At 37.4% G+C, this 23,995-nt stretch overlaps 1 protein-coding gene across 1 annotated transcript; it reads right to left on the bottom strand.

Annotated features, from left to right (window-relative positions):
* Positions 1 to 11,293: 11,293 nt before the first annotated feature.
* On the bottom strand, positions 11,294 to 23,340 carry LOC140161972 (aqualysin-1-like). The gene is made up of 6 exons (XM_072185264.1): positions 23,238 to 23,340; positions 17,951 to 18,075; positions 15,696 to 15,843; positions 14,687 to 14,868; positions 13,364 to 13,535; positions 11,294 to 11,352 (listed from the first exon to the last, which is right to left on the bottom strand). Exons 1-6 carry the CDS (start codon positions 23,338 to 23,340, stop codon positions 11,294 to 11,296), a joined length of 789 nt encoding a protein of 262 aa, XP_072041365.1.
* Between the last annotated feature and the right edge of the window lie 655 nt (positions 23,341 to 23,995).

Below are 23,995 nucleotides of genomic sequence, written 5' to 3'. Positions count from 1 at the left end.
TTACAAAGAGAAAAGCTCATCATGAGGGGTTCATGTTGATTTTAACCTCTGGAGTTTAACTTGAACATGTGCATCCTGTCCCATCGATTACTGTGCAATTATTTACGTCATTGGCTGACCAATGACGTCTGTGTGAAAGATTAAGCGCATGCAAAGATGTATAGATCATATTCGTTCAAAGGGTCACCATGCCACACAATTTGGGCTATTAAGACAAATGAGGTATCATAATTGGCAAAACAAAACTGGCATGACTGGGTTTCCTTTTGCTATTTCAGTTTAAAGTTTTGATGCATAGAGTTTGAGTTATTATGTCATAACTCGTCAGCCGTATCACATACTGACTATTCGACATTTTTCACATTTTTGGGAAAAGTGGTACATTAGTTTGTTATGTTCTACTCTTTATATTCACCAAATACCATGTCTCATGGTGACTTAATTAGTAAGATATTAATTAATTTAATTATGTCGTATTTGCAAAACCTTGAAATGTCTGCATCACATAACGACGTATTTACCGATCACCTATACTGCACAAGCCCAGTTTGTCGTATCTGCAATTTGAAGAATTTGCCGTTTCACATAGTGACGTATTTGCGCGACATATCTGCGCGACTTTGTCATTGCACGGTAAAATTGCTGTTTTGTCCTTTTCACATAGTGACGTATTTGCGCAACTATATCACATAGTGACGTATATGCACGACTTATTTATCATTTGAACGGCGAAATTGTTATTAGTCCTTTCCTCATAGGGTCGTATTTTATTTAATATTGATTATACAGCAAATGAAAATCAAAACTCGATTTTCTCGAAATGCGTATTTTGCAAATACGCCAGTATGTGATACGGCCTACGAATTAAGGGGGTAATTACTTTTTGGTAGATGTTTATGATTGCAGACATGTTCAGGTACTGAGTGTAATCTGCTGTATAGTGCAGGGCGATGTATTCAAAAATTCTTTTAATCTATTGCTATGGTAGTTAATCCTGTTACATCATCACTTCTATGGCGAATAATACTGCCTGTTTCAATATGTTCGCCTTGTACTGATAGTTAATCTGAGTCTATACTCCATCGCTGAGCGACAATCGATTGACTAATGAGCCAGCGCGCTTTTTGCAACTTAACAAAAAGCGTGCTAGAAAGCAATCGCTCGTCGCGCAGCGATGGAGTATAAATTCAGCCTAGTATGTTTTGCTAAATTACCAAATCCTTATTTCTCACTTAACAATTGGCACTCAGAGGATGTTTAAAGGCATTCCCATAACCCAATGGGGTTTCTGACCTTGGTATGTCTGGCTTTTGTATACATGTGCCCAGTTGACCATACCTTGCATTGGGATTGTATGCAAATATCTGGTGTTTTCATCCTTTTATTTAACATTCAAAACATCGAGACTTATGAATAAAATTAATGCAGTGGGACAATATGAATGTTTCCTGTAAGAAAGTCAAATATGAGTTATAAGTCTCAACTATTAGCTCGTTGGCTGCAGTTTTAAAATTACCATTTTGTGTGTGTGGCAATGGGGACTTTGCCTTTAAGATTAGTTTATATTGATCAAATGTCCCAATCATAGTGTATTGTAGGAATGCCTTTAAGCCTCCTCTGATTGGCACTATAATAACATTTAACATAGCAGGAAACTATCGACATGATGAAATTTTTGAAAACTAACTCAAATACAATCATTAGTACACTTGTTTGCATTTAATGATAAAGTATATAATAATAGTATGTTATCAATATGTTTGCCTTGGGTGTAGACGTAAACTGGCGAGTTCTTATCGTATGCATATTTCTCATAAACGGAAGTACCGAAGACATGCATAATACCACAAAAGTATCTATGCTCGCGTGTTACTGTTGTGTTTATTGTTGTGCTTATTATATCAGGTGGTATATGGGAGCATAAAACTGCACATGTTATCCGAGGTCAAAGGTCAGGTTAAATTTAAAGTTGCTCCAATTGGGCTGTAACTTGGGGGTAACAATCCCCGGCACTTCCCCAGAGTATGAGTTTGCAAAGGACATCTGAGGTCAAAGGTCAGATCAAATTTTAAGTTGCTCCAATCGGGCTGTAACTTGCAGAAAATGATCCCTGACACATGGGGAGTATGAAACCGTAAAGGTCATCCGAGGTCAAAGGTTAACTCAAATTTAAAGTTGCTCCGATCGGGCTGTAACTCGGAGAAAACAATTCCCGACAATTGGAGCGTACAAAATCGCAAAGGTCATCTGAGGTCAAAGGTCAGGTCAAATTCAAAGTTTCTCCGAATCCGATCGGTCTGCAACTCGGGGAAAATGATCTCTGACACTTTGGGAGTATGAAACTACAAAGGTCATCCGAGGTCAAAGGTTACGTCAAATTGGAAGTTGCTCCTATCGAGCTGTAATTTGCTGAAAATAATCCGACATTTCGGGAGTATGAAACCGTAAAACGTCAACCTGAAATCACCCAATGTTTTGTTTGTTTGTTTGGTTGTTTTATTTCTTCTTTAACTTGAGACACTCAATCGACACTCGACACTTCAATACAATACAACATTTCCATAATTTACTCAAAAAGTTTTTTAAAATACTACATACATTCAAATAGACACTATTAAAATTAATTCAAAATTTAGATACAATACTTACAAGTAATTCAAATAACAATGTAACATTACAACAATATGTATAAAATTACCATTAATATTACATAACCATTCCTATAGACATTAGTATTACATAGCCTACGGAGAGACCCAAAAGCATGATTATATTACATTACATTACATTACATTACATTACATTACATTACATTACATTACATTACATTACATTACATTACATTACATTACATTACATACCGGGTGTCCCAAAAAAGTTACATGTAGATTTTTGAAAATAATCTAAGTTAATGTTAACAAATATAAATATCCTTTTCATGACATAATCTTTGTACCCTCTATTAGTACACCTGTGAATGTCAAGTTCACAACCTACGTACTTAATCCGCATTCCACGCATTCCTGAAATAGTATCACCAATCTTAGTTGCCTGCTCTCTATCACTAAGATAAGATTTAAACCAACCTAGCTCCAGACCCATAATTCCAAACGATGTAAGCTTTGAAGACGAATGGCATGATTGACCGAATCGAATGACATTTTCAGGTCAATAAAGACCCTCCAACAAAATGGCCAGCATCAATGTTCTGGACAATTTTTAAAACATTGATCAAAGTGGTAAGTGTGGAATGTTTGGGTCTGAATCCAGATTGATGTGAAGAGAGCAAATTATGTTCACTTAAAAAGGCATACAACTGATTATGAATTAGGCGTTCTAAAGTTTTCATGACAACAGGAATAACATAAATTGGACGGTAGTTGTTGACATTGTCTCTTGGTAAAAATCATCCTTGATGTGAGGAAACATGAAAACGTCAAGATGATGTCACCACCTGATATTCGTGGTTCTTGAGCCACAGTAGCTCTTATAGACAAGTCAAATTACGTTTGAGCCAGACAAAAGTGGAACATCAATGTTTTTGTTGTAAGTATCTCTAAAAGACATCACCATCTAATCAACATATCAAAAATAACAAAAGAGGGTATGTAGAAAAATGCTAATTTGCATAAAAATGACCGCTTAAGGGGAAGCTGCACTGAAAAAAGTGATATTCTAAAGTATTTGACATGTGCACTTGTAAATTGGTGGGAATGTGTATGTTGATTCCCAACCAAAAAATGATCGTCGTTATAACGGTAACGGCGGCCATGTTGGATTTTAACATGATGTCGTTGCGCGACATTTCTTTCGGTCTTTCTTTGTTTTTTTTGTTTTTTTAATTTAGGTCTTAGTAAAAAATTTACAGAATGTTCAAAAAAGGTTGTAAGGTTATGCTACGGTGCATTAAAATTGGTAAATTTGCGCATTTTGGGGAACATTTACGAAAACAGGTTGTTTCCATGGTTAGCAGATGTTTTTAAAATATAAGCTCAAACAGATATACCATTACCAAGAAAAGTGACGCGCAAGGTAAAAAATGACGCGAAACGACATCTGGCAGAAAATTACATTTTAAGTCCAGAAATACTTAATATGTTAATTAGGCAGCAATTATGCATATCAAATATTATAAAATCATGTTTCTGTCAACAATAACATTTATACTAATTATTAGCACTCTTTTTATGCAATAAACATATCACATTATGCAGAAACTAATTTTTATCCGGAAATTCCTTAAATATCGCCCATTGAAAAAAATACAATACATAAGAAAAACATTACGTGTATTAGTATAGGACAAATTCAATTCGCTTTGTTCCCTTTGATTACGAACCAAATGTCCGATTTGATTCAAATAAAAAGCAAATGAAAGCCCAAACTCTAAAATAACAAAAATACCCTTAGTTCACAAAAATCCCACTGCAGCTTCCCCTTAAGCAGGACTTAAATTTCAAAATTTATCGATTCTGAGGAAAACCCATCCCAATGTATTCCCCTCATTATAATTGAGCAAAAGTATAGTTTGCCCTATATCCGACATTGACATTTAATCTTTATGCCTATAACTCAAGAACTGTACATCGAAATGTTGTATTTGTGTGTCTTTGTATGTATGTGGCCATGGGTCATAAGTTAGGACCCTCGTCTGTGACATGCTATTTTAATAGGTGAAAACGTCAGTTTTGTGATAAATGGCTATAATGTTCATATATCACGGACATGATCATTATCGTCGCCCAGTAGTCTCATAATAAGATAAGATAATAAGAGGTCCCAAACTCTAAGGTAGTCTAATTATAAAAAGCCACCTACTCCAAGATATATCACGGACATCATAGAGAGACCCCTTATCGCCCAGTACGTGTTAAAAAGGCACCCTATCCCCCGACGAAGTCAACATATTTGCTACGCATGGTAAATGGGTATCAGACATTGAAGCCATAATGTGTGATTTGCATAAAGAATAAATTCCTATTTTCCTATTTAAATGTAACTTTCCACTGATCACACATTGAGAGGTTACTTCGTGCAATAGTCTTCTCAATTGCTTAATACGGGTGCGAATCCTGGGCAATGACAAAGAATGACAGGAAGAAGATTGATGCATTTGAGATGTGATGCTATAGGAGGCTATTGGGAGTATCTTGGAAAGACAAGAAGACAAACATCTGGGTCCTGAATAAGATTGGCACCGACTTCAGAAAGTCCATCATTGAGAGTAAATTGCGCTACCTTGGTCACATTGTAAGAAAGGATGGTGGAGTTGAGAAGCAGATTCTTCAGGGAGCCATGGAAGGCCATCGTGGAAGGGGGCGTCCATCAACATCTTGGACAAATGATGTGAAAGACGGCGTGTGATTGGTTGCTGATTTGCGCAGAACGGCATGTTTGGTCTGGTTGACCACGTCATACGCAAACTAGTCTTTTTAATTCTGTCTCCAATAATAGTATAGTATGGTATTGCAGAGTTGCAGAGTTGCATTTGCAGGATTGTTCATTTAATTGCTGAATTTTTGATAGACATACATACATCTATCTAGCCAGAAGGGGCTATAACAACAACTTGAAGGAAGAACTCTCAGCAGCAGCAAGAAATGGAGGGATACTGTTAACACCCTGTCTGGTAAGTCCACCAGAGTTGACATACCAGTGCTGAAGGATAGGCGTCAAGTCTACGCTACATCATAAGACACAGCTGGTAAATTTTGCTAGACTTTTGTCGCTAAAAAATGGCAACGTGCCAGCGCAGAAGAATCTACTCCAATTTTTCTCCAGGATTGCAAAAAAAAAGACATTGCACAATAATGATGATGGATAAAAAATGCAAAATTTATTTAAAAAAATGTTCTTGCCTATAATGGATACATTAAATAGACCTCATTCCATTTATGTTTAGCTAGAAGCAGTATTATATTGTGTTAGCGAGCTTTACATTTTATTATTCCCATTGACATGTGTACTAAATATAATGTTTGATTGCGATTTTTTCAATATTTACCGTTTTTCACTTTTACGTGGCTATAGATATTGGCTATTTTCTCTGATAAACATATATAATTATAATGATATGACCAACACTGCGCAGTGGCGAAGCTGAGATTTTTGTCGGGGGAGGTGTGTTATTAGGTAAGCGTTTATGGGGCAGGGTCCAAATCCACCAAAAGCGGGAGGTGTGGATGATGCGATGAATCCCTCAACAAAAAGGTGCACAACGGTATACTTTTCAGGGTAAAAATATCAAGGAAAGTAAACAAGAAAAAGTAACAAAAGGGACCCCTTTTCCCCTTTGCATGCTAATCTGTCCACAAAAGTTCATTTTTAGATGGACATTGTCCACTTATTGCATTAAATTGAGTGGTTGTAGGGAAATGGCCCGGAAATGGTCCACATTGGGGAATTTACCTCACCGCCTTCCACACACGCAAAAACGTATGGGCTCTTTGTATAGATTTTAACTCTGATATTCCGTGGATGAAGGAGTCAGACAGATTTGGAAAAGGCGTGTTGAAAGCTATGTTTGTTTAATTGGTACATCACAATCTGGTAGCTTATAGGAGGCAATTATAAGATTTTGCATTCAAACACACAGTAAACTGACCTGTGCACTTTCAGGGTCAAGGCGGTCATTTTGATTTATTAAGCTGTTCAGTTGAATTGTCATGTCAGAAAACATATAATTATACACCAAAATCATTGAAATTTGTCAATCTTAAGCGTATTTGTAAAATTGCACACAGCCAAACGTGCGTTGAACTTTTTGACACATTTCGGCCCATAGCGTCGTAGCTAACGGTCTCAGATAGGGCAAACTATACCTTTTTTCAAATTTCTGATGACCAGGCGAGTAATATGGTATACTTTTTAAAAGAATTGGGGTGATTTATAATTTTGCCCCCTCCCCCTTAATTGACCCCTACCAAAAATATCTGACACTTTGAAGAGGGCATCCAAAGCCAGATTTGTTCAGTACCTTTCAGATATGCCTAAAACACTTTCAAACCTTTGTTCCAAAGATTTTGTCACGACGCATTAGTATTTAGTATTCTTCTTCTACTAAACGAACGAACTATGCACCACACTACAAACCTTATGTTTCCTCCTATTTGCCATATTTGAAACACGCGTGTTGAATAAAAGTTTCAAAGAAAATCATATTCATGGGAAAATTCATGTCAATAAATCATTGTTTTATACTGCAAGATAAGTGGCATGGGTGACTGAGTTATCGGACACATAAAATTAATGAAAACAAACAAACAATTAAATCAATAAAAACATTGATCACGTTGATATCGAGAACGTTTTTGTACATTACGTGTATAGGATGTTGAAAAGTGCAACTTTTTTCTGAAAGCATCATTTTTCGAAAATGTGATTATCTTTTACCAAAAAAATGATTTTGAGAAGGGAGAACTTTGGTAGGATAGAAATTATTTCCTCTATTTACAGGTTGTTAAAATTATCAAATCAACAAAATATACTAATTATTCGTATAAATGGCTCTCTCCTAAATCGTCTTCAGGACAGTCAACGCACCGCGACTCGCCTTATTACCAGAAAGCGAAATATGATCACATCACCTCCAACTTCATCGACTTGCATTGGATTCCCATCAGACAACGTATTGACTTAAAGTCCTCGTTCTGGTTTTCAAATCCATCCGCCAGCAAACTCCTGATACATGTCTGCCATGCTTTAAATACATACTGGTTCCAGACGCCTCCGGTCTACATCTTCTTCCGCACCTCAATTTGTTGAACTTCGCACTCAACACTCAACTTCTTTTGCTAACCTTTGATTTTCATGCCATGCTCCTCGCATTTGGCACTCTATAAATGTGATTGATTGATTGATTGATTGATTGATTGATTGATTGATTGATTGATTGATTGATTGATTGATTGATTGATCATGCGAAGGAATGTTTTGTAATTTCAGGGGGTTATTAATTTTGAACCTTTATAACTTGGCTTGGAAGTCAAGCTAAAAATATTAAAGGACCCATAGTAGAACCAACTTTGACCCAAGGCTCCCTTCATGACCAACAACTGGAACCTCGAGTTAGCAGGGTTACCACGTTCGTGGTAGTTCAATTGGGCGACGTTTCGCATTCGTCTAACAAAACAAACAAAAAACACCGCGATTTGGCGACTTTTGGGCTACTAAAAAGTTGTTAAATTGGTTCATTTCCTATAAATAAATAAAAAAATCCATCCAAAACTCATGACTTTTTACTAAACAGTTGAAACACACTTTTATAACCATGAAGTTGATTCATGCATGACGTCTTATTGGATCGCTATCGGTACCGGTATGCATCGATCTTCCTATCGTACCCTGAACATTTGCATAGTGCTTTCGTTTTTTTATTTAAATGAAAAACGATAACACAATATAAATGTTAATTATTATGCTTTATACAATTTACTACATCACCAGGGTATGATAAAAAAAAGAGTAATCGGTGCTTGACCGGGCTCCGATAGTGCTACAGGGCCAAACAAGACGTGGTGCCGAATAAAAGTTTTTGTGCAAAACATCTACTCAGCCATTAATCTGTTAAATAATGGTTTCATTAGTGATTTTTACTGACTTGACGTTCATGTTCAGTGGCGTAACTAGGGTTGGTAGCGCCCGGGGCAAGAAACAAAATTGGCGCCCCTACCCCCCTGAGAATATCTTAGACGCGGGCAATTCTTGAAACAATTGCGCACGGAGCGCGCGAAATTTTGGGCAAATAAAATCTATCACTAATTAATTTTATTTTGGTTAGCTAGAAGTTGAATATCGGTCTATACTGCAATTCGCGCGAAGCGCGCGAAAATGTTGACTTTCATCGCTTGAAGGGCCCAGAATCGATGCTGAATTGGTCAATTTGGCGCCCCTAAGGGTGGCGCCCGGGGCATGTTGCCCTCCTCTGCCCCCCCCCCCTAGTTACGCTACTGTTCATGTTTCTGTTTGTTTGCGAGCTAGGGCGTGATAATTATTTCCTAGCTGGGACCTATCATGGTATTTGAATGGACGGGCGGTGGTCTAGAGTGTGCTTGATTTTTGCCCATGGTGATTTCCCTAAATTGTATTCTGAGTTACGGTGTAAAATGTGTACGAAGGTCGTATTCATCTATCTCATTTTGATAGTCAAACACTAATCAATAATCCTATTGTTGAAGTGGATAACAAGCTTCTACCTTAGATGGCTATAGAACTTTTAATAGCTCTGGTCTTTGTTTGCTTTTGCTAAATCCTTTTCAAGTGGTGGGTTACCAGGCATTGTATTTTGTATAGGTATGCATAACCAACAATTAACAATTCTTAAACCTCGTTGACTTGGGGATGATTTGAAATGACCGCCAATTATGACTGTTTGATATTTATTGCCAGCAATGTGGAAGAAGAGACACATGTAGAAACGAAAAAAGCTATAATTTTGTTGAAGGAACAAGGTTTAACAAACCATAACCCCGCTTCTGGATATCGTTTGAAGTCAAATGATATACCATTTTTAAGTTTATGATGTTTATTTTTTAAACACAAAATAAAACAAAATTGCCCGGGGGGAATTTACGGCGTATTCGCCGTGAACGGTCACAATTTTAAAACGTTTTTACTGCCAAGGACACATTATTTGCGTGTAAAGGATAATGCTGCACCCTTTATTTCTATTCTATTACCACAAAATAGTGCGATTTAAAGAGAAAATATCACATTTTTTGCCCAAATATTTCAAGTTGTTTACCTCAAGGTGGAGCGCCTACGCATAGCCAAAGCGTATAAGCGATAGCGAGTATTGCAGAACGCGTAACCAAGCTTAATGCTTTGCGTAGAATGCGTAACAACGCTAATATACTGCATTGTGCTTTGCTGTGCGCTGTGATGCGAGAAGAACATAAAGTTCGTTGCCCTGGCCACTTTATTGCTAATCAATGGTCTTTCATGTGACGCGTTTCAACAAATCACAATGCGCGATTTTGAATAATGGGTCGTGGGGGGTAATAGAATGGACTTTATTGGCCCAGTATTGGCCCAGTACTACAATGGCTCGGTGGCCCCGGATGCGGTCAGACGACTGAATAATACTCTGCGTGCTAGCCATGTTAGCTTCAAAATAAAAGTTTGGAGATATTTTTATTCAAGAGAATATCAAGAACTATCTTAGGAACCGATTCGCCGATCGCATGGTCATCTCAAGACTCTATCCGCAAAGTGCGTGTTGCGTACTCCTGTCAAACGTGTGCTTTAATTGCCGTGCACGCTTTGCAAAAGCCTTCTGGCGAGTTGCTAGAAAAGGGCGAGGATCAAAATGCACTTTTTGCCAATGCGTTTGCAAGGAGGACCTCGTTTTGGTATCAAGGTGGCGGATCCGTGCAAATGGTGAATACTGCTCTTGTTTGTACTCATTTTAATGCATGTTTCATGCTGATTCCAAACAATGGTCATTCCAATATTTAAACAAATTTAAAATGTGTGGTCTGCAGCTGACACCCAAATGGAGAGAGTTAAAATAACTTTGAAACTTGAAATAAATCGATGGACACAAACTATCTAGATTTCAACGTATTTTGATTTATTTCGATCATAATATCTGATTTATGGTCATCCTAATTTGCTGGAAACTGATGTCAGTGACTCGACATCTATATACTTTGACCTCTGTTTGTTGCGGCAGGAAATGATGTCAGTGTCTCAATTTACTATATACTTTTGACCTCTGCTTGCCACGCCAAAATAGTCCCGTGACAGACATTATCAGACACTACGACCCAAAATAGTCTCATTATATCAGTGGCATAATTCAAGAACCACCATTCACAAATCATAGATAAAATTTTTTTATTTATTTAACCTCAGAATACGAGTTTTTGTACCCGACACAATTAAGGTAATTTGATGAACGTACAGACGTATCGAGGTTAAAGAACTGTGTCCTGATAGATGAACATGTTTTAGATCGTATAATGACAATAATTATGGCAGACATGTTGGTTTTCATAGAAATATCGTACTTATCAAGTTGTTTTCATTGCTTGGCATCCCGGTCACCCTCTATGTCATGTATGTGTATCGTTCCTATGAAGACCGTCGCATTTCCTGCCGAGCTGCATTATGGTCATAGTAAAACGTATTGATCTTTAAACGATATTACGTAATTATTTTCAGCTTATAGGAATGACAATTAAGACGTAACAGGTGAATTTTAGATATTACGTTAAACACAAAGCGTTATTAATAGCGCTCTTTTATCATTTAAAATAATTATGGCCATAATTCATTAACAATCAGAAACAATTCAAAGTTGTTCTCTGGTTCTAGCAATATTCTGTTGTTGTCTAATTCTCATACGCAAATCTGAAATTAAAATGAGAATAAGGAAATAGTATTAATGGATAGTGGATGGACATGGGTGTTCGGCTGGTGAGTGTTAAATAAACTAAATAATAAATATATGGATTTATATAGCGCATTTTTTTCAAAGATTTTAAGAACATTCATTTTTGTGTTTGCTGGGTGGGGACCCCGGAGAAAACCTGCGAGACTGAGCATGGATCGGGATAAACCAAGCCGTGCACATACAAATCTTGGGCACGGCCGGGGTTTGAACCCGGGACTCGGTGCTGCAAGGCGAGGGAACAACTGCAGCGCCAACTCAGTGTTATTGCTGGCGGTGGTGATGGACCTTGGTGGTGGTGGTGAGTGTTATTGATTGCGGTGATTAGTGTTATGGTGGTGGTGGTGAGCGATAATGGATGTGCTGGTGAGTGTTAATGGTTGTGTTGGTGAGTGTTAATTGTGGTGGTGGTGGGTATTAACGGTGGTGGTGGTGGTGGTGAGTATTAACGGTGGTGGTGGTGAGTGTTGACGGTGGTGGTGGTGAGTGTTAATGGTGGTGGTGTGTGAACGGGGTGGTGGTGGTGGTGGTGGTGGTGAGTGTTAACGGTGGTGGTGGTGAGTGTTAATGATGGTGGTGGCGAGTGTTGATGGTGGTGGCGAGTGTTAACGGTGGTGTTGAGTGTTAATGGTAGGTATGTTCATAAAATTTTGAAGTTCAATATTTTTAGCTGAAAGTTCTTTCATTTGAAAGAGAATCAAATTACCTAAACAATAAGGGGTCAATCATGTTTGTAGTGCATATACTTTTGAAGTTACAGACAAAAGTAGTGTCACCAAATTGTCCAAAATTTTGTGTGTGAAATTGTGACAGCAGGCACATGTACAATGTACACTACTGTATGTGACCCCAGATGACCTCCTATTCTTTACTGTAAGAAAGCTGTTTTGGATGGTCTTGATTTGCACACAAATTGCTTTTGCGCTTTAACGAGCGTCCACTTGGTGGAACATGTGATAGCTTATGAATCCATTATTATGCCAGTACCAACATAAGTCAACATCACTTAGGTTTTGGTTGTCAAAATTAATTTTTAGTAATTTTTTCCATTGAGCCCCACAGTAAAGCCATTTTTGGACCGTACAGGCACTTTCCACTTCCCTATGGACGAATAGCGCCACCTATAGTGTGTGATGTGAGCCTGACTATTAATGGTGGTGGTGGTGAGTGTTAATGGTGGTGGTGAGGGGCAATGGTGGTGGTTTTGATGGACTTGGTGGTGGTGTGATGATGATGAATAACTTCATATTTTACCGTAAAAGTAAAAGTTTTTGCTGTGCGGTATCTAATATATATACATGTCGACTTACTATTTGCTTTTTATTGGCAGTAGAGCATGAGGTTTGGACTGTTTCTTCCTGGGTTGGTAACTACGCCTGAAGTGGCCTCAGCTACAATGGTGTCATGAACGGCACCGGCTGATACACCTCTTTGAAGGAGTAGGGCGGATGCTCCTGTGATTATTGAAATGTTGAAAATTTTCATTATTATAATTACTTATTATGAATACTGTCTGGATATTATACAACGGCAATTATACCCAGCGCTGTGTGCAAAAACCACATACTGTTGCAAAATATATAATATTGCGTATGCAAATTCATATGCTTTTCCAAAGTATGTAGTTTTTGCATATAATCAAAGATACTTTTGCAAAATATGGAAAGATGCCGGGGTAAAATATTTATCAACCTAAAATTGTCTTATATGACTTTCCCCCACGACTGATTGTCGACCACCAAAATGGGTGTTAAAATTATAAACCCCCTATATTTGGTCTAAAAATTCTATGCCCCCCCCCCCGTATAGTCATGAACCCCCCCCCCCCCCCCCCCTCCGAAGAAAATGACAGTCCCCTTATTATACACACAAAACACCCAACCATAAAAAAGCCCAAATAATAGATAAATATAGATAAATAAGTCATCAGTAATAAAGTATGAACGAATGAAATAAATAAAGTTATTTTACCTGAGACGTGTGGGCAAGCCATCGAAGTTCCGCTGATCGTATTGCTGGCAGTGTCACTGGTATGCCATGCACTGGTGATGCTGACTCCAGGGGCGAAGATATCGGTGCAAGACCCGTACTTGGAGAACGATGCCCGAGCATCATTACTATCAGTTGCTCCTACAGTAATAGCCTGGATAATTTCAAAAGAAAGATTTAGAGTACTATAAGGATGTTTGATACGGGTCGTTTAAACATTTGACATTTTTGACATTTCGATTCGTGTTTAAACTATAATATGTTCATTTTAACATTTGAAGTAACAAAAATAAATGTATGACAGCATAATATTTTGGAATGGAAGTCATAAAAGAAATTCAATTGCATCTTTAAAATTTGAAAATTACGAACTTTTGAAAAAGTTTCAAAAAAGTACGGGCATCCCATTAGTCCTTAATAATATTTAGCGAAAAAAATCGGCGAAAAAAACCCGATAAATTATTTTGTAAAAAATGGTGACTAAACATTGTTAAGACCTAAAATTGTTAGGTCTTTTATGAAACCTCATGGATATCTTCAATACGGAGTCAAAATTCCCTATGATGGTCGGCTTTTCCTCCTAGATACATATTATAAGTTTACTTCGAAGACTGTTAAAATGTCAAAAATCTTAATTTTTAATAATTTATAAAAACAGAGAAAATCTGTTCCGACTGACCAGCGGGGGACCAAAGGATGGATCCAAAAGGATACAACAGTGTCACACTAGCAATGGATAAAAGTAAAAACAGGGAAAATATGACACAACATCCAATGGGGGAGTAACACAAAACATATAAAGAAGGTTACAAACCCACCCCAACATATTAACTTTGTTTATATGTGTTGTGCTACTCCCCCATTGGATGTTGTGTCACATTTTCCCTGTTTTTAATTTTAATAATTTGCCATAAACTAATTTCAAAAAATAAAATGTTTGGCCTACTTGGTGTGTCTGATGTCCTCCCAGGTCCCACAAAAAATACTGTGCAAAGGTGGGTGACTGAGCCCTTAATGTTATTATATAATAAATGAATGAAATTCAAGTTTATGCTTTTTTCCCACAATAAATTTAAAAGAAATATGCTAGACGTATTCACAGAGTGAACATTTCTGGCGGTATTTAAAACGGGATGTGCGGCTGGAGCTGCCGAACCATTACCCGTATGGGCAATTTCTAAGGAAAATTTTCTCACGGGTCTAATGTACCACCTATATCTACATCATCAGTATTCACTTTTGACTTTTAGGATGTTCTGATTAAAAAAAGAAACAAATGCCCGAAGGAAAAAGGTGAGCCCTCACCAATGGTGCACGTGCTGGTGAGTACTTGCAAGCGTCGGCGTTGGAGTTTCCTCCTGCTACTGACATAACAGCTCCTGCATTAACTGCGGCCGTAACGGCATCATCAAGAGACTGCGTCGCACCTCCTTCGAGAGACATAGATCCAACTCTCATTCCACTAGCGTCGGCGACTGAGTCAACTCCTAGAATGTTGGGAGTTAATAGAAATATATAATGATTGGACTTTCGGAATGTTAGTATCGAATAGGCCACGTGTTACAAATTAGGAAATATTGCAATTGTGCTATTAGGCCTAGAGTTGTGACATGAACTTGTAGATTTAAAATCTAACCACCAATTTATGTAACCTCATTTGAAATGTATACTCCCTGTGTTGAAGATTAAAGTCATGTTTTCCATAGGGGATGTATGGAATTCAAATGGAATAACCTAATAATGAGCCCTGGGAGAAGAGGGGCAAGCACATTTGGCACGACTTTTGTCAATCTTAACCCCACCCCACCCCTCCCTGGAAGGGCTGATAGGTATTGCACAGCAATTTAAAGCCATAATGTACGATTTCGGTCAAATTCCCGAAAAAATCCGGGGTAGTGGGTTGCTGAGAAAAAGAATGACGCATACATTTTTTGCAGCATACCTTATTATTTACTGGGTGGAGGACGGGGAAGCACAAGATTTGTTGGCATTCACCGCCACTGGTGATGAATCTTAACACATAGCACACATGCATTCTTGTTCAATTTAATAGTATATCATGCATATAGAAACCTATTCTCTTTTTTGACATACGGATATAAGGCAAACTAAACTGTTTTAAAAACATGAATGAATTGGTATAGAGTAGAGAAATATCCCAATACACACATTTGGGCTATTTTGTTAAGCTAATTAGGCAAATATGTTTTGGCTATGACCTTTTAAAAAAATCTAATTGACCGCCCCTACCCCTGGAAGGGATCTATGGATACCAAGAATTTGTCTGACCTACGCCGTGTATGAGAGTACATACCAGCAATAACATTAGTCCAGGAACCAGAACCAAAACAGCTGAGCACACGGACACTTTTCACCATAGAACCGGCTGCAACACCATAGGTCATTCCACTGGTAGTACCGCCGCAGTGAGTTCCGTGCCCGTTGCAATCTTCGCCTCCGTTCTGTAGTAAATACGTCCGGGAAATAAGTATGAAAGCACAAACGATTTCAATTCTTTCTGATTAATTAATTGAATGACTGATCAGTCTTGTTGGCAGACTTGAGTAGACAACATTATGTAGACAACAAGCCACAATCTCCAGTCAGAACTATATAAATATAATAGGGGCAGACTCCTGATCAGGAGTCAGAGTCGAGTCAGAGCTTTAGTAGTCTATATAATAGACTCCTAATCAGGGCCGAATTTACCACAGGGCCTAGTGGACACGTGTCCAGGCCACTTCTTAGGCACTAGAATACTCAAGCAACTAACTTCTTGAAATTAGACTTATGTTGCAGTGGTAGGGTGTGGATGTGACACTTCGATCCGAAGATCTAGGGGAAATTGTGTTGCCGTGAATATAGCATGAACAGCTCGTAATCGGCGGGCCTTATAACATCGCGGATTAATATCTATTTATTTTATTTCGAGGATTATCTTGCAACATCTCCCCAGAAGCATCCAAGTCCTATACGTTGTATAGTTTCTTCGTGGCGCACAATATAGACCATATATGTCAACTATATCATTCTTTAGCTTAACATGGGTCTACTTTTCAGCGTAGTGGTGAAAGCCAAACAATTCCCGCCGATTATGAGCTGATCAAACTATAGGGGCTAGCAACGAGTAAATCTGAGCCTGTCGATCTTAGCACATACCCAATAGGCTCTGTGATCTTAGTATAGCTTTCCATCCATCTTTTATCGAACTATATTAGAGGTAGGTATTTATTACAGGCATTGTGAATGGTGACTAGGGCCCACACGGAAGAGGAATACCTGGTGTAATCTCGGGCCCAGACCGCATATAACTCAATCGCAAACATATATATTATATTTGACAGAAATTGACCCCTGTATGACCTTTAACTCTTTTCTGAGCAGGGTGCATTTTGTCACCGAAGTTTGTTCCATTCTTGAAGGTCAGTTTACAATATTAAAACTGATTCTGAACTTTAAAGCCACACACAATTCCTCATTTCACAGGAAAATGCTCAGACAGTTACATGAATAAGTGTGAAATTCACCTTCGTCACATGGATTGTCTTTTAGGGGCTATCATTTTCTTCGGAAGGGGGGTCTCACATTTACAAAAATTCGGCGTCAATAAAATTGCGACCCCCCCCCTCCTATTTCGGCAGCAAAAAATTATGACCCACCACCACCGATATACCTAACCCCTAAACAGGCTAAAATTGTATTGAAATCAGTCTTTTTGAATAAAATAAACACACTATCTGTGGTCATCCAACATTTGGGCATCTAAAATGTTATGACCCCCCACCCCTATTTTTCTTTCCAAAAATCCATGACCCCGTATATTATAGGGTCTGATGTTAACCTATACTTTGATCAGCTCGTAATCGGCGGGAATTTTAACATCGCGGATTAATATCAATAAATTTTATTTAGAGAATTATCTTGTGACACCTCGCCAGAAAAATCACAAATTATTAATTCAAGTCCTATACTTGTTTACTTTCTTGAACATGCACATTTTAGATCTTCCAGATGAACAATATCACTCTTAACGTGGATCTACTTTTTCGGCGTAGTGGTAAAAGCCTAACAATTCCCGCCGATTACGAGCTGATCAAAGTATAGACCATTGTCACCATTCAATACGCCCTACGTAGGACTGCAACTGGTCATTTAGACTTTCACTTCCAGTTGAATATGCTTGGGTTTTTTTCAAACACCAATAATGAGTGATTTCCTCACATGGAACACACTCATTCTTTTCAAATTTCTGCTTTTTGCAAGATTATTATGCCCGATGGTGTACTTAAGTACCCTGTAAAATACTAAGCCTGAAATCCTTTAAATACAGTCAAATTAAAGAGTTTTAAAACCGAAGACCTCCGGTTTTATTCGCCAATTCCCCCACAGAGCTTCACATTTATGCAGCTAATTGATTTTCTCTCAAATTACCTCATTGTGGCGTCTTAAAATGATCAGAAACCCTCCTTGACAGTTTTTACTAATATTACGTCATATCTTTTGCAAAGAATAAGAAAATTGATCATACATTATGGCTTTAATCACAAAACTTGCAGGGGATTTTCTTACTGCTTTACTGTCAATACTTACACCTGATTGATAATCAAAATGATAAGATGCACGACCGCCGAAGTCTACATGGGAATGACGGAGACCAGTATCAATGATGTATACAGTTGTTCCGGAGCCGCTACCTATATGGACATTATGATAGAAACAAAAAACGTTGGAATTAGTAAAATTTGAACAGCAACGGCATTGTACACAAAAGTTAACGCAGCCGTTACAAATAAGCCTACAGCTCAGCCATGATAGCACAGAGAACCTATTCTTGAGAGGGCACCCTATATTCACGTGGTTTCTTTTCCAACGCTAAAAGATCACGAATTTTGGTGGTTTGCTTCAGAACTATTGATCGTATTCACAATATTTTAACATAACATTTCGAACTGGTTTTGGAAGATACCTTCCCCATATTAACAGTATTGCGAACCACCAGCATCCATGGTTCGATGTATAGAGTCTTTCCTATTCAGAGGGTATATTGCAATTACACACCTTATTGCCTTTTAACAATAACCAATGACACTAGCACATATACACTTCAGGGCCATGGATTCGTGAAAAAAAATTATATGTCAATATTCCTTGCCGATTGACACGTGACCAGTCTCCGATTACGATCAATACCGGAGCATCTTTGCAGTTGCCAGATGAAGTCCAATGAGATTGGATGAAAATTCGCAAAATTCGTAAGTTATTCCAGTATTTTATTTATAATTCACCTCTTGATTTAATATGACTTAGATATGATATCTATAGACCAATGTGGTGAATGAATTGTGGAAAATTTTTATCAAGACAATTTTCAAACTTTTTTTATGATGCAGTTCTTCTCCAGGATTGTTACTTTCTATTCATAGTACTTTATAATAGCTGATGAACTACTTCAAAAAAGGGTTTTAAAAGATTTATATTTCAGTAATTACCTTGAAAAGCCTGCAACTGGTGTATGTATGATGCCATGAACATTTAATTACACAAATTATGTTGAAAATTTGTATTATGTAGTAATATTACATTATGGCCTTGACCTAATGAGATCTGCCAATGTTTCATCACAGATATTGGAATATAATAGTATCTGTGGTTTCATGCTGCTGTGGTGGCTTTAACTGCCCACACTATGAATTTGAGCATTTTGACCGACGGATGAAACACATTTTGACGAATTTTAGCTCTTATTGTACTCATTTCGAGATATTTGAGTCACATATTGATTCATTCCGACCCATTTTCATCCTTTTCGATCCGTTCCTATCCTTTTCCCATCCATTTCCATCCTTTTCCATCCATTTCCATACGTTTCGATACGTTACTAAATTTACAAATACCCATTGTGTAGGGCATTTATTCGGTGTTTGCCTGTGGAAGTCGTGAAATGGTGAAAAATAAATCACATTTTCTGAAGAAAACGGCAAAAGATTTTGACCCCGTATAATCCTATGGGGTCATTTTGAATCCCCACCCCCTCCCAAATTGCCAAACGCACAACACCTATGAGTTTGCATCATACATAATGATCAGTACGTCCATGTCATCATCATTAAAAAAAAACATTCTATGTATACCTGACGCCGGCAACTAGACTACTAGTATCACATCTTTCCTGCTGAAGCAAAATAATACTTGCAAATAGATCATAGTTTACTAATCTAATCCTGTAATATAGACCAGGTGATCATTGTTTACATGGTTTGTTATGGTTGGGATTAGTGTCCGATCTCTGTAAATGAAGCATATTGATATTCAGGAAGAATCAATCAGGGCGCTAGCTTTATTGTCCTATGAGATGTAGTGCGAACTGCTCAAGCTGATTGTTCATTTAGTATCATAATCTATTAGGGAAAGATAAACACTATTCAAAATATCAATATACAAGAAGAAAGGGATTTAGAGATTTGTAATTGAGTAGTTAGATGAATAGGCATGATTTAACAGAAGGTTCTTTCCAAAACCCACTCGTAATGATTATACAGGTGGTTTATGTATGCATATTTTGATTTGATACCCCGGGCGCACAATTTCGTTCAATATCAACAACACATCTTTATTTTAAAAGCGCAGAATTTTAAAGTTTTATATACTTACAACGATCAATGGATATAAAACGCTAGCATTGTGCACTCTTAGGGAAAAAACGGTTCTAAGTAGAACCTAAAATTGTTCTTGAGCTGTCATGTATGTGGACCTTAAATGTTTCTACAAAGAACAGAAAAGGGGAGCAAGAGACATTTTTGTGTGACAATTAAGAAAAGGGGAGGTTCTGGAAAGGTTAGAAAGAACCATTTTATACCTGAAAAGGGTTCTAGAAAGGGTAGAAAGGACCATTTGGCTAGTCAAGCTAGTCACACATTCTACAACACCACTATTCATCATTGGAACGCTTTGCCGAAGGGAATCAAGCAAGTTAATAAAATCAACACTTTCAAAATTTTAGTCAAAAAACACCTTGCTGGTCAAGCTAATTAATGTGAGCTGGTCTCACTTCATGTGCACTATTTTGTGTTGGTGTTTCATATTTTTCTGTCTTTAGTGTTCTTTGCATTTTTGCATTCCCCCTCCCCTCATTATGTTTTAGGACCCCAATGGAAATAAGCTTTTCTTTTGAAAAGCTTTTTGGGCTATCCTTGGTGCTCTGCTGTTTTATAATGTTTTTATAATGTTTTATCATCTTAATGTGTTGTTTTTAAAAATGTGGGCATCTTGTATTATTGTTAATTGTCTATTTATATGTAAACATTGTAATTTCTGAGTACCGAATAAAATCAAATCGAATCAAATCAAATCAGAAAGGACCATTTGGGGGTTCTTTAAATTTTCAAAAAACCCTTTTTCCTTAAGGGTTCTACATACAGGACAGCCAAGAGCCATTTTTCTTGGAGTGTGGCATGTAAAACCGCTATTACTGCTTTGTTGTTAATATTGAACAAAATTGGGCGATATGGGTATCAAAATGTGCGTACAGAAACCACCTTTCTTAAAATATTGTGAATCATATGTGACTGGACGCGGCGAATCAGCCGTAAAGTCGGCCCCTGGTCAATTTTGTTTTATTTCGTGTTTAGAAAATATATACCATAAGCTTTAAAATGGTATATCATTTGACTTTTTTGATCATTTGATGTTATGATTTGTTGAACTTTGTTCCTTCAACAAAATTGTATTTTTAGCGGTTCTATATACATGTGCCTCTTTTTCTACATTTCTGGTAATAAATATCCAACAGTCATAATTGGCGGTCATTTCAAATCATCCCCAAGTCAACGAGGTTCAGAAATATCCTCTCATTGTTCATTGTTGATTATACATACCTAGACAAAATGCAATGCTTTGTTATCTACCACTTCAACAGGATTTAGCCAAAGCAAACAAAGACAAGAACTATTCTATAGAAATAGGTAGAAGCTTATTATCCTCTTCATCAGTAGTATTATTGATTGATTTAAACAGCGTTTGATAAGATACTTGTCGCAACGAATTGATACACCTATGAATACGACCTTCACATACATTTTACACTTTAACTCAGAATACAATTTGCCGAGTTTACGGCTGATTCGCCGCGTCCACTCACATATCATAGTGTGTAATTTGCAATGCTACATTACTTTATTAAAGTAAGTGTGCCTGTTGTAGATGGTTAATGAAATCCATGATGCAGTCATGTCTACAGTAGAATTCATCTCGACCTTTGCAGGACTTTTAAGTCCTGCAAAGGTCGAGATGAATTCTACTGTTTAAAAACCCCATTAAAAGCTATTAAACCAAGATAACACTCATTGAAACAGCTCAACTGATTAAATCGGATCTTCTCTGGTTGTGCACATGTGTCTGTTTTATATGTGCGGTATCGCTATGAGGTGCATAATACAGCTTCAGTTGGGTAACTGATTATAAAGGAAACGCAAGGAAACAATGGTATGTGGACCTTTGTTCACGAAATGAGACAATGGCCTGCTTTTTGTTAACCAGCATTCTTGAAAATGAGCAACATAATGATTGTTGACTTAACACGGTTTGGAAATAATTTCTTCATATTTTTGGTGTTATCTGTCGTTTACATATCCTTCCTAAAACACAAAAGTGCGACTATTTCCAAACACCTAAATTAGCTAAAAATTTAGGGCATGTTACAAAACTATATTTTCTAGAATTTCATAGAATAGTTTAAATGTAGCTTGTACCGTTTTTTTGTGGCATCCTTCAGAACGGAGCGGTCCGTTACCAATATAGCTCAATATTTTCGGTCAAATCTCCATTCAATTAACACGGGGAGTTGGCTAGGTATGAGCTAGCTATGCTTTGCCCTCACTCATATTCTACGAAAGTGCGACTATTTCTGAACATCTAACCTAGGTGTAATTTTAGGTCATGTTAGAGAAATATATTTGCTAGAAGTTTGGAGAATAGTTTAAATATTGGCCGGTTATTTTTCACACAGTGATGTTAACTAGGCAAATGCAATATACTTCTAACATACACTATTTGTAAAGGTCGCGCGTCAATGGTGAGAGCACTGTGTATTGTGTATAGGAAAACGGACAGTAACTGCAGTATGCTATTCTAAATCGGTCGATCCTTTGCGATAGGAAGCGCTGACGTTCACAATGACATAGGAAGCATTATAAAATCTCAAGTCTATGGTCATACTAAATAGAAGCAAAGTCGCACATGTTATAAAATCAATTTGCTTTTGTCAAAATGTGACCTAGTTTAGATGAAATGAGGTGAATAGATTGCCAGTTTTCAAGAGGTAGTAGGGTAAGAGGTTATCACTGTCGTGACATGTTTGATGCAAGAGCTCACGTTGTTGATATCGTGTTTTTGTCGGTAGATTCACAAGCTTGTGCCACTGCTTGCATTGTTACTTTGGAGTAATATCACTAGTTGCTGTAGAAGAAGCGATGTAAAAGGATTGATTACCATAGCGATAGGTGAAAACAATTATTGAATATGTTGCCCTGCACTAGACGTACGCTGTAACGCTGCATTGCACCACATTGATTATCAAAGACATAAAGACCTGGATCGTAATTCTATAGAAATTTCACATTTCACAAATTTCCATGTGTACGTTTCGCTCACACCATCACAAAGAGCATATTGTAGTCAATCTATGATTGCACACAAGCATAGACATTGTTTTACATCACTACTTCTACGGCGAATTGGGGAACCAGTAGAATGTTTATTGAATGGGAACAGAAACTTTGCACACTGGCAATGAGTCTGTTTATTAAGTTGTCCTCTCACGTCTCTTTGCCTTTGATATGTTATTAGTTTTGTTACTTACGTGGTGCAGTGTAGAAGTTTTCGTAGGAGCATTCGTTGATCAACACGGTCAAGACCCCAAGAGGTGACTGCCTGGGTGTAGGCAATACCATCTTCTTCAACATATTCGATACCATCAAGGGCAAGCAGCTATGGAGTCAATGTAAAACACAAATGTCAATGTTAGTGACGTAGCTTATGCATATTAATAAGTTTATATAAACGTGAAGATATAACGCCCACATGGATTTCTGTGACGAATATGGCAGCTTACAGGTACGTTGTCATGGTTGTCGTTAACACAATACGTTTTACAGAAAACGTTTAAATGTCGGGTTATATAAAGGGTATCAACGTTTTCATAACATTTAGAAAACATTTTGGAAAATGTTATATTAAGATGGTACTACACCCCTGCCCAATTTTGTGCCTATTTTTACATTTTTCTCAAAAATTATAGAGCATTGGTGATAAGCAAGATATGTATATTTTAGGGGCAAGGACTACAACTACTGCACTGGAAATTTTATTTCGGCACAGACAACAGTTGTGGAGTTACAGTCAAAAATGAGGGGAAACCATTATTTGATCAACAAATCAATAACTACTGTATATAAACGTGAAATATATAACGCCCACATGGGTTTCTGTGACGAATATGGCAGCTTACAGTTACGTTATCGTTAACACAATACGTTTTACAGAAAACGTTTAAATGTCGGGTTATATAAAGGGTATCAACGTTTTCATAACATTTAGAAAACATTTTGGAAAATGTTA

The sequence above is a fragment of the Amphiura filiformis genome, chromosome 10 (genome assembly GCF_039555335.1).
Source record: "Amphiura filiformis chromosome 10, Afil_fr2py, whole genome shotgun sequence".
Classification (NCBI taxonomy): Eukaryota; Metazoa; Echinodermata; class Ophiuroidea; order Amphilepidida; family Amphiuridae; genus Amphiura; species Amphiura filiformis.
Note: the sequence above shows the minus strand (reverse complement) of the source record. Positions and strands in the feature narration are given on the sequence as shown.

What these genes read in the sequence shown, in the direction of transcription:
- LOC140161972 (XM_072185264.1), bottom strand. Translation starts at nt 23,340, where the DNA reads ATGTTGAAGAAGATGGTATTGCCTACACCCAGGCAGTCACCTCTTGGG. An exon ending in CACCAGCACGTGCACCATTG is followed by an intron (nt 13,536 to 14,686) that starts GTGAGGGCTCAC and finishes GAAATTATCCAG; the next exon opens with GCTATTACTGTAGGAGCAAC. An exon ending in GGCTTGCCCACACGTCTCAG is followed by an intron (nt 11,353 to 13,363) that starts GTAAAATAACTT and finishes TTTTAATTTCAG; the next exon opens with ATTTGCGTATGAGAATTAGA.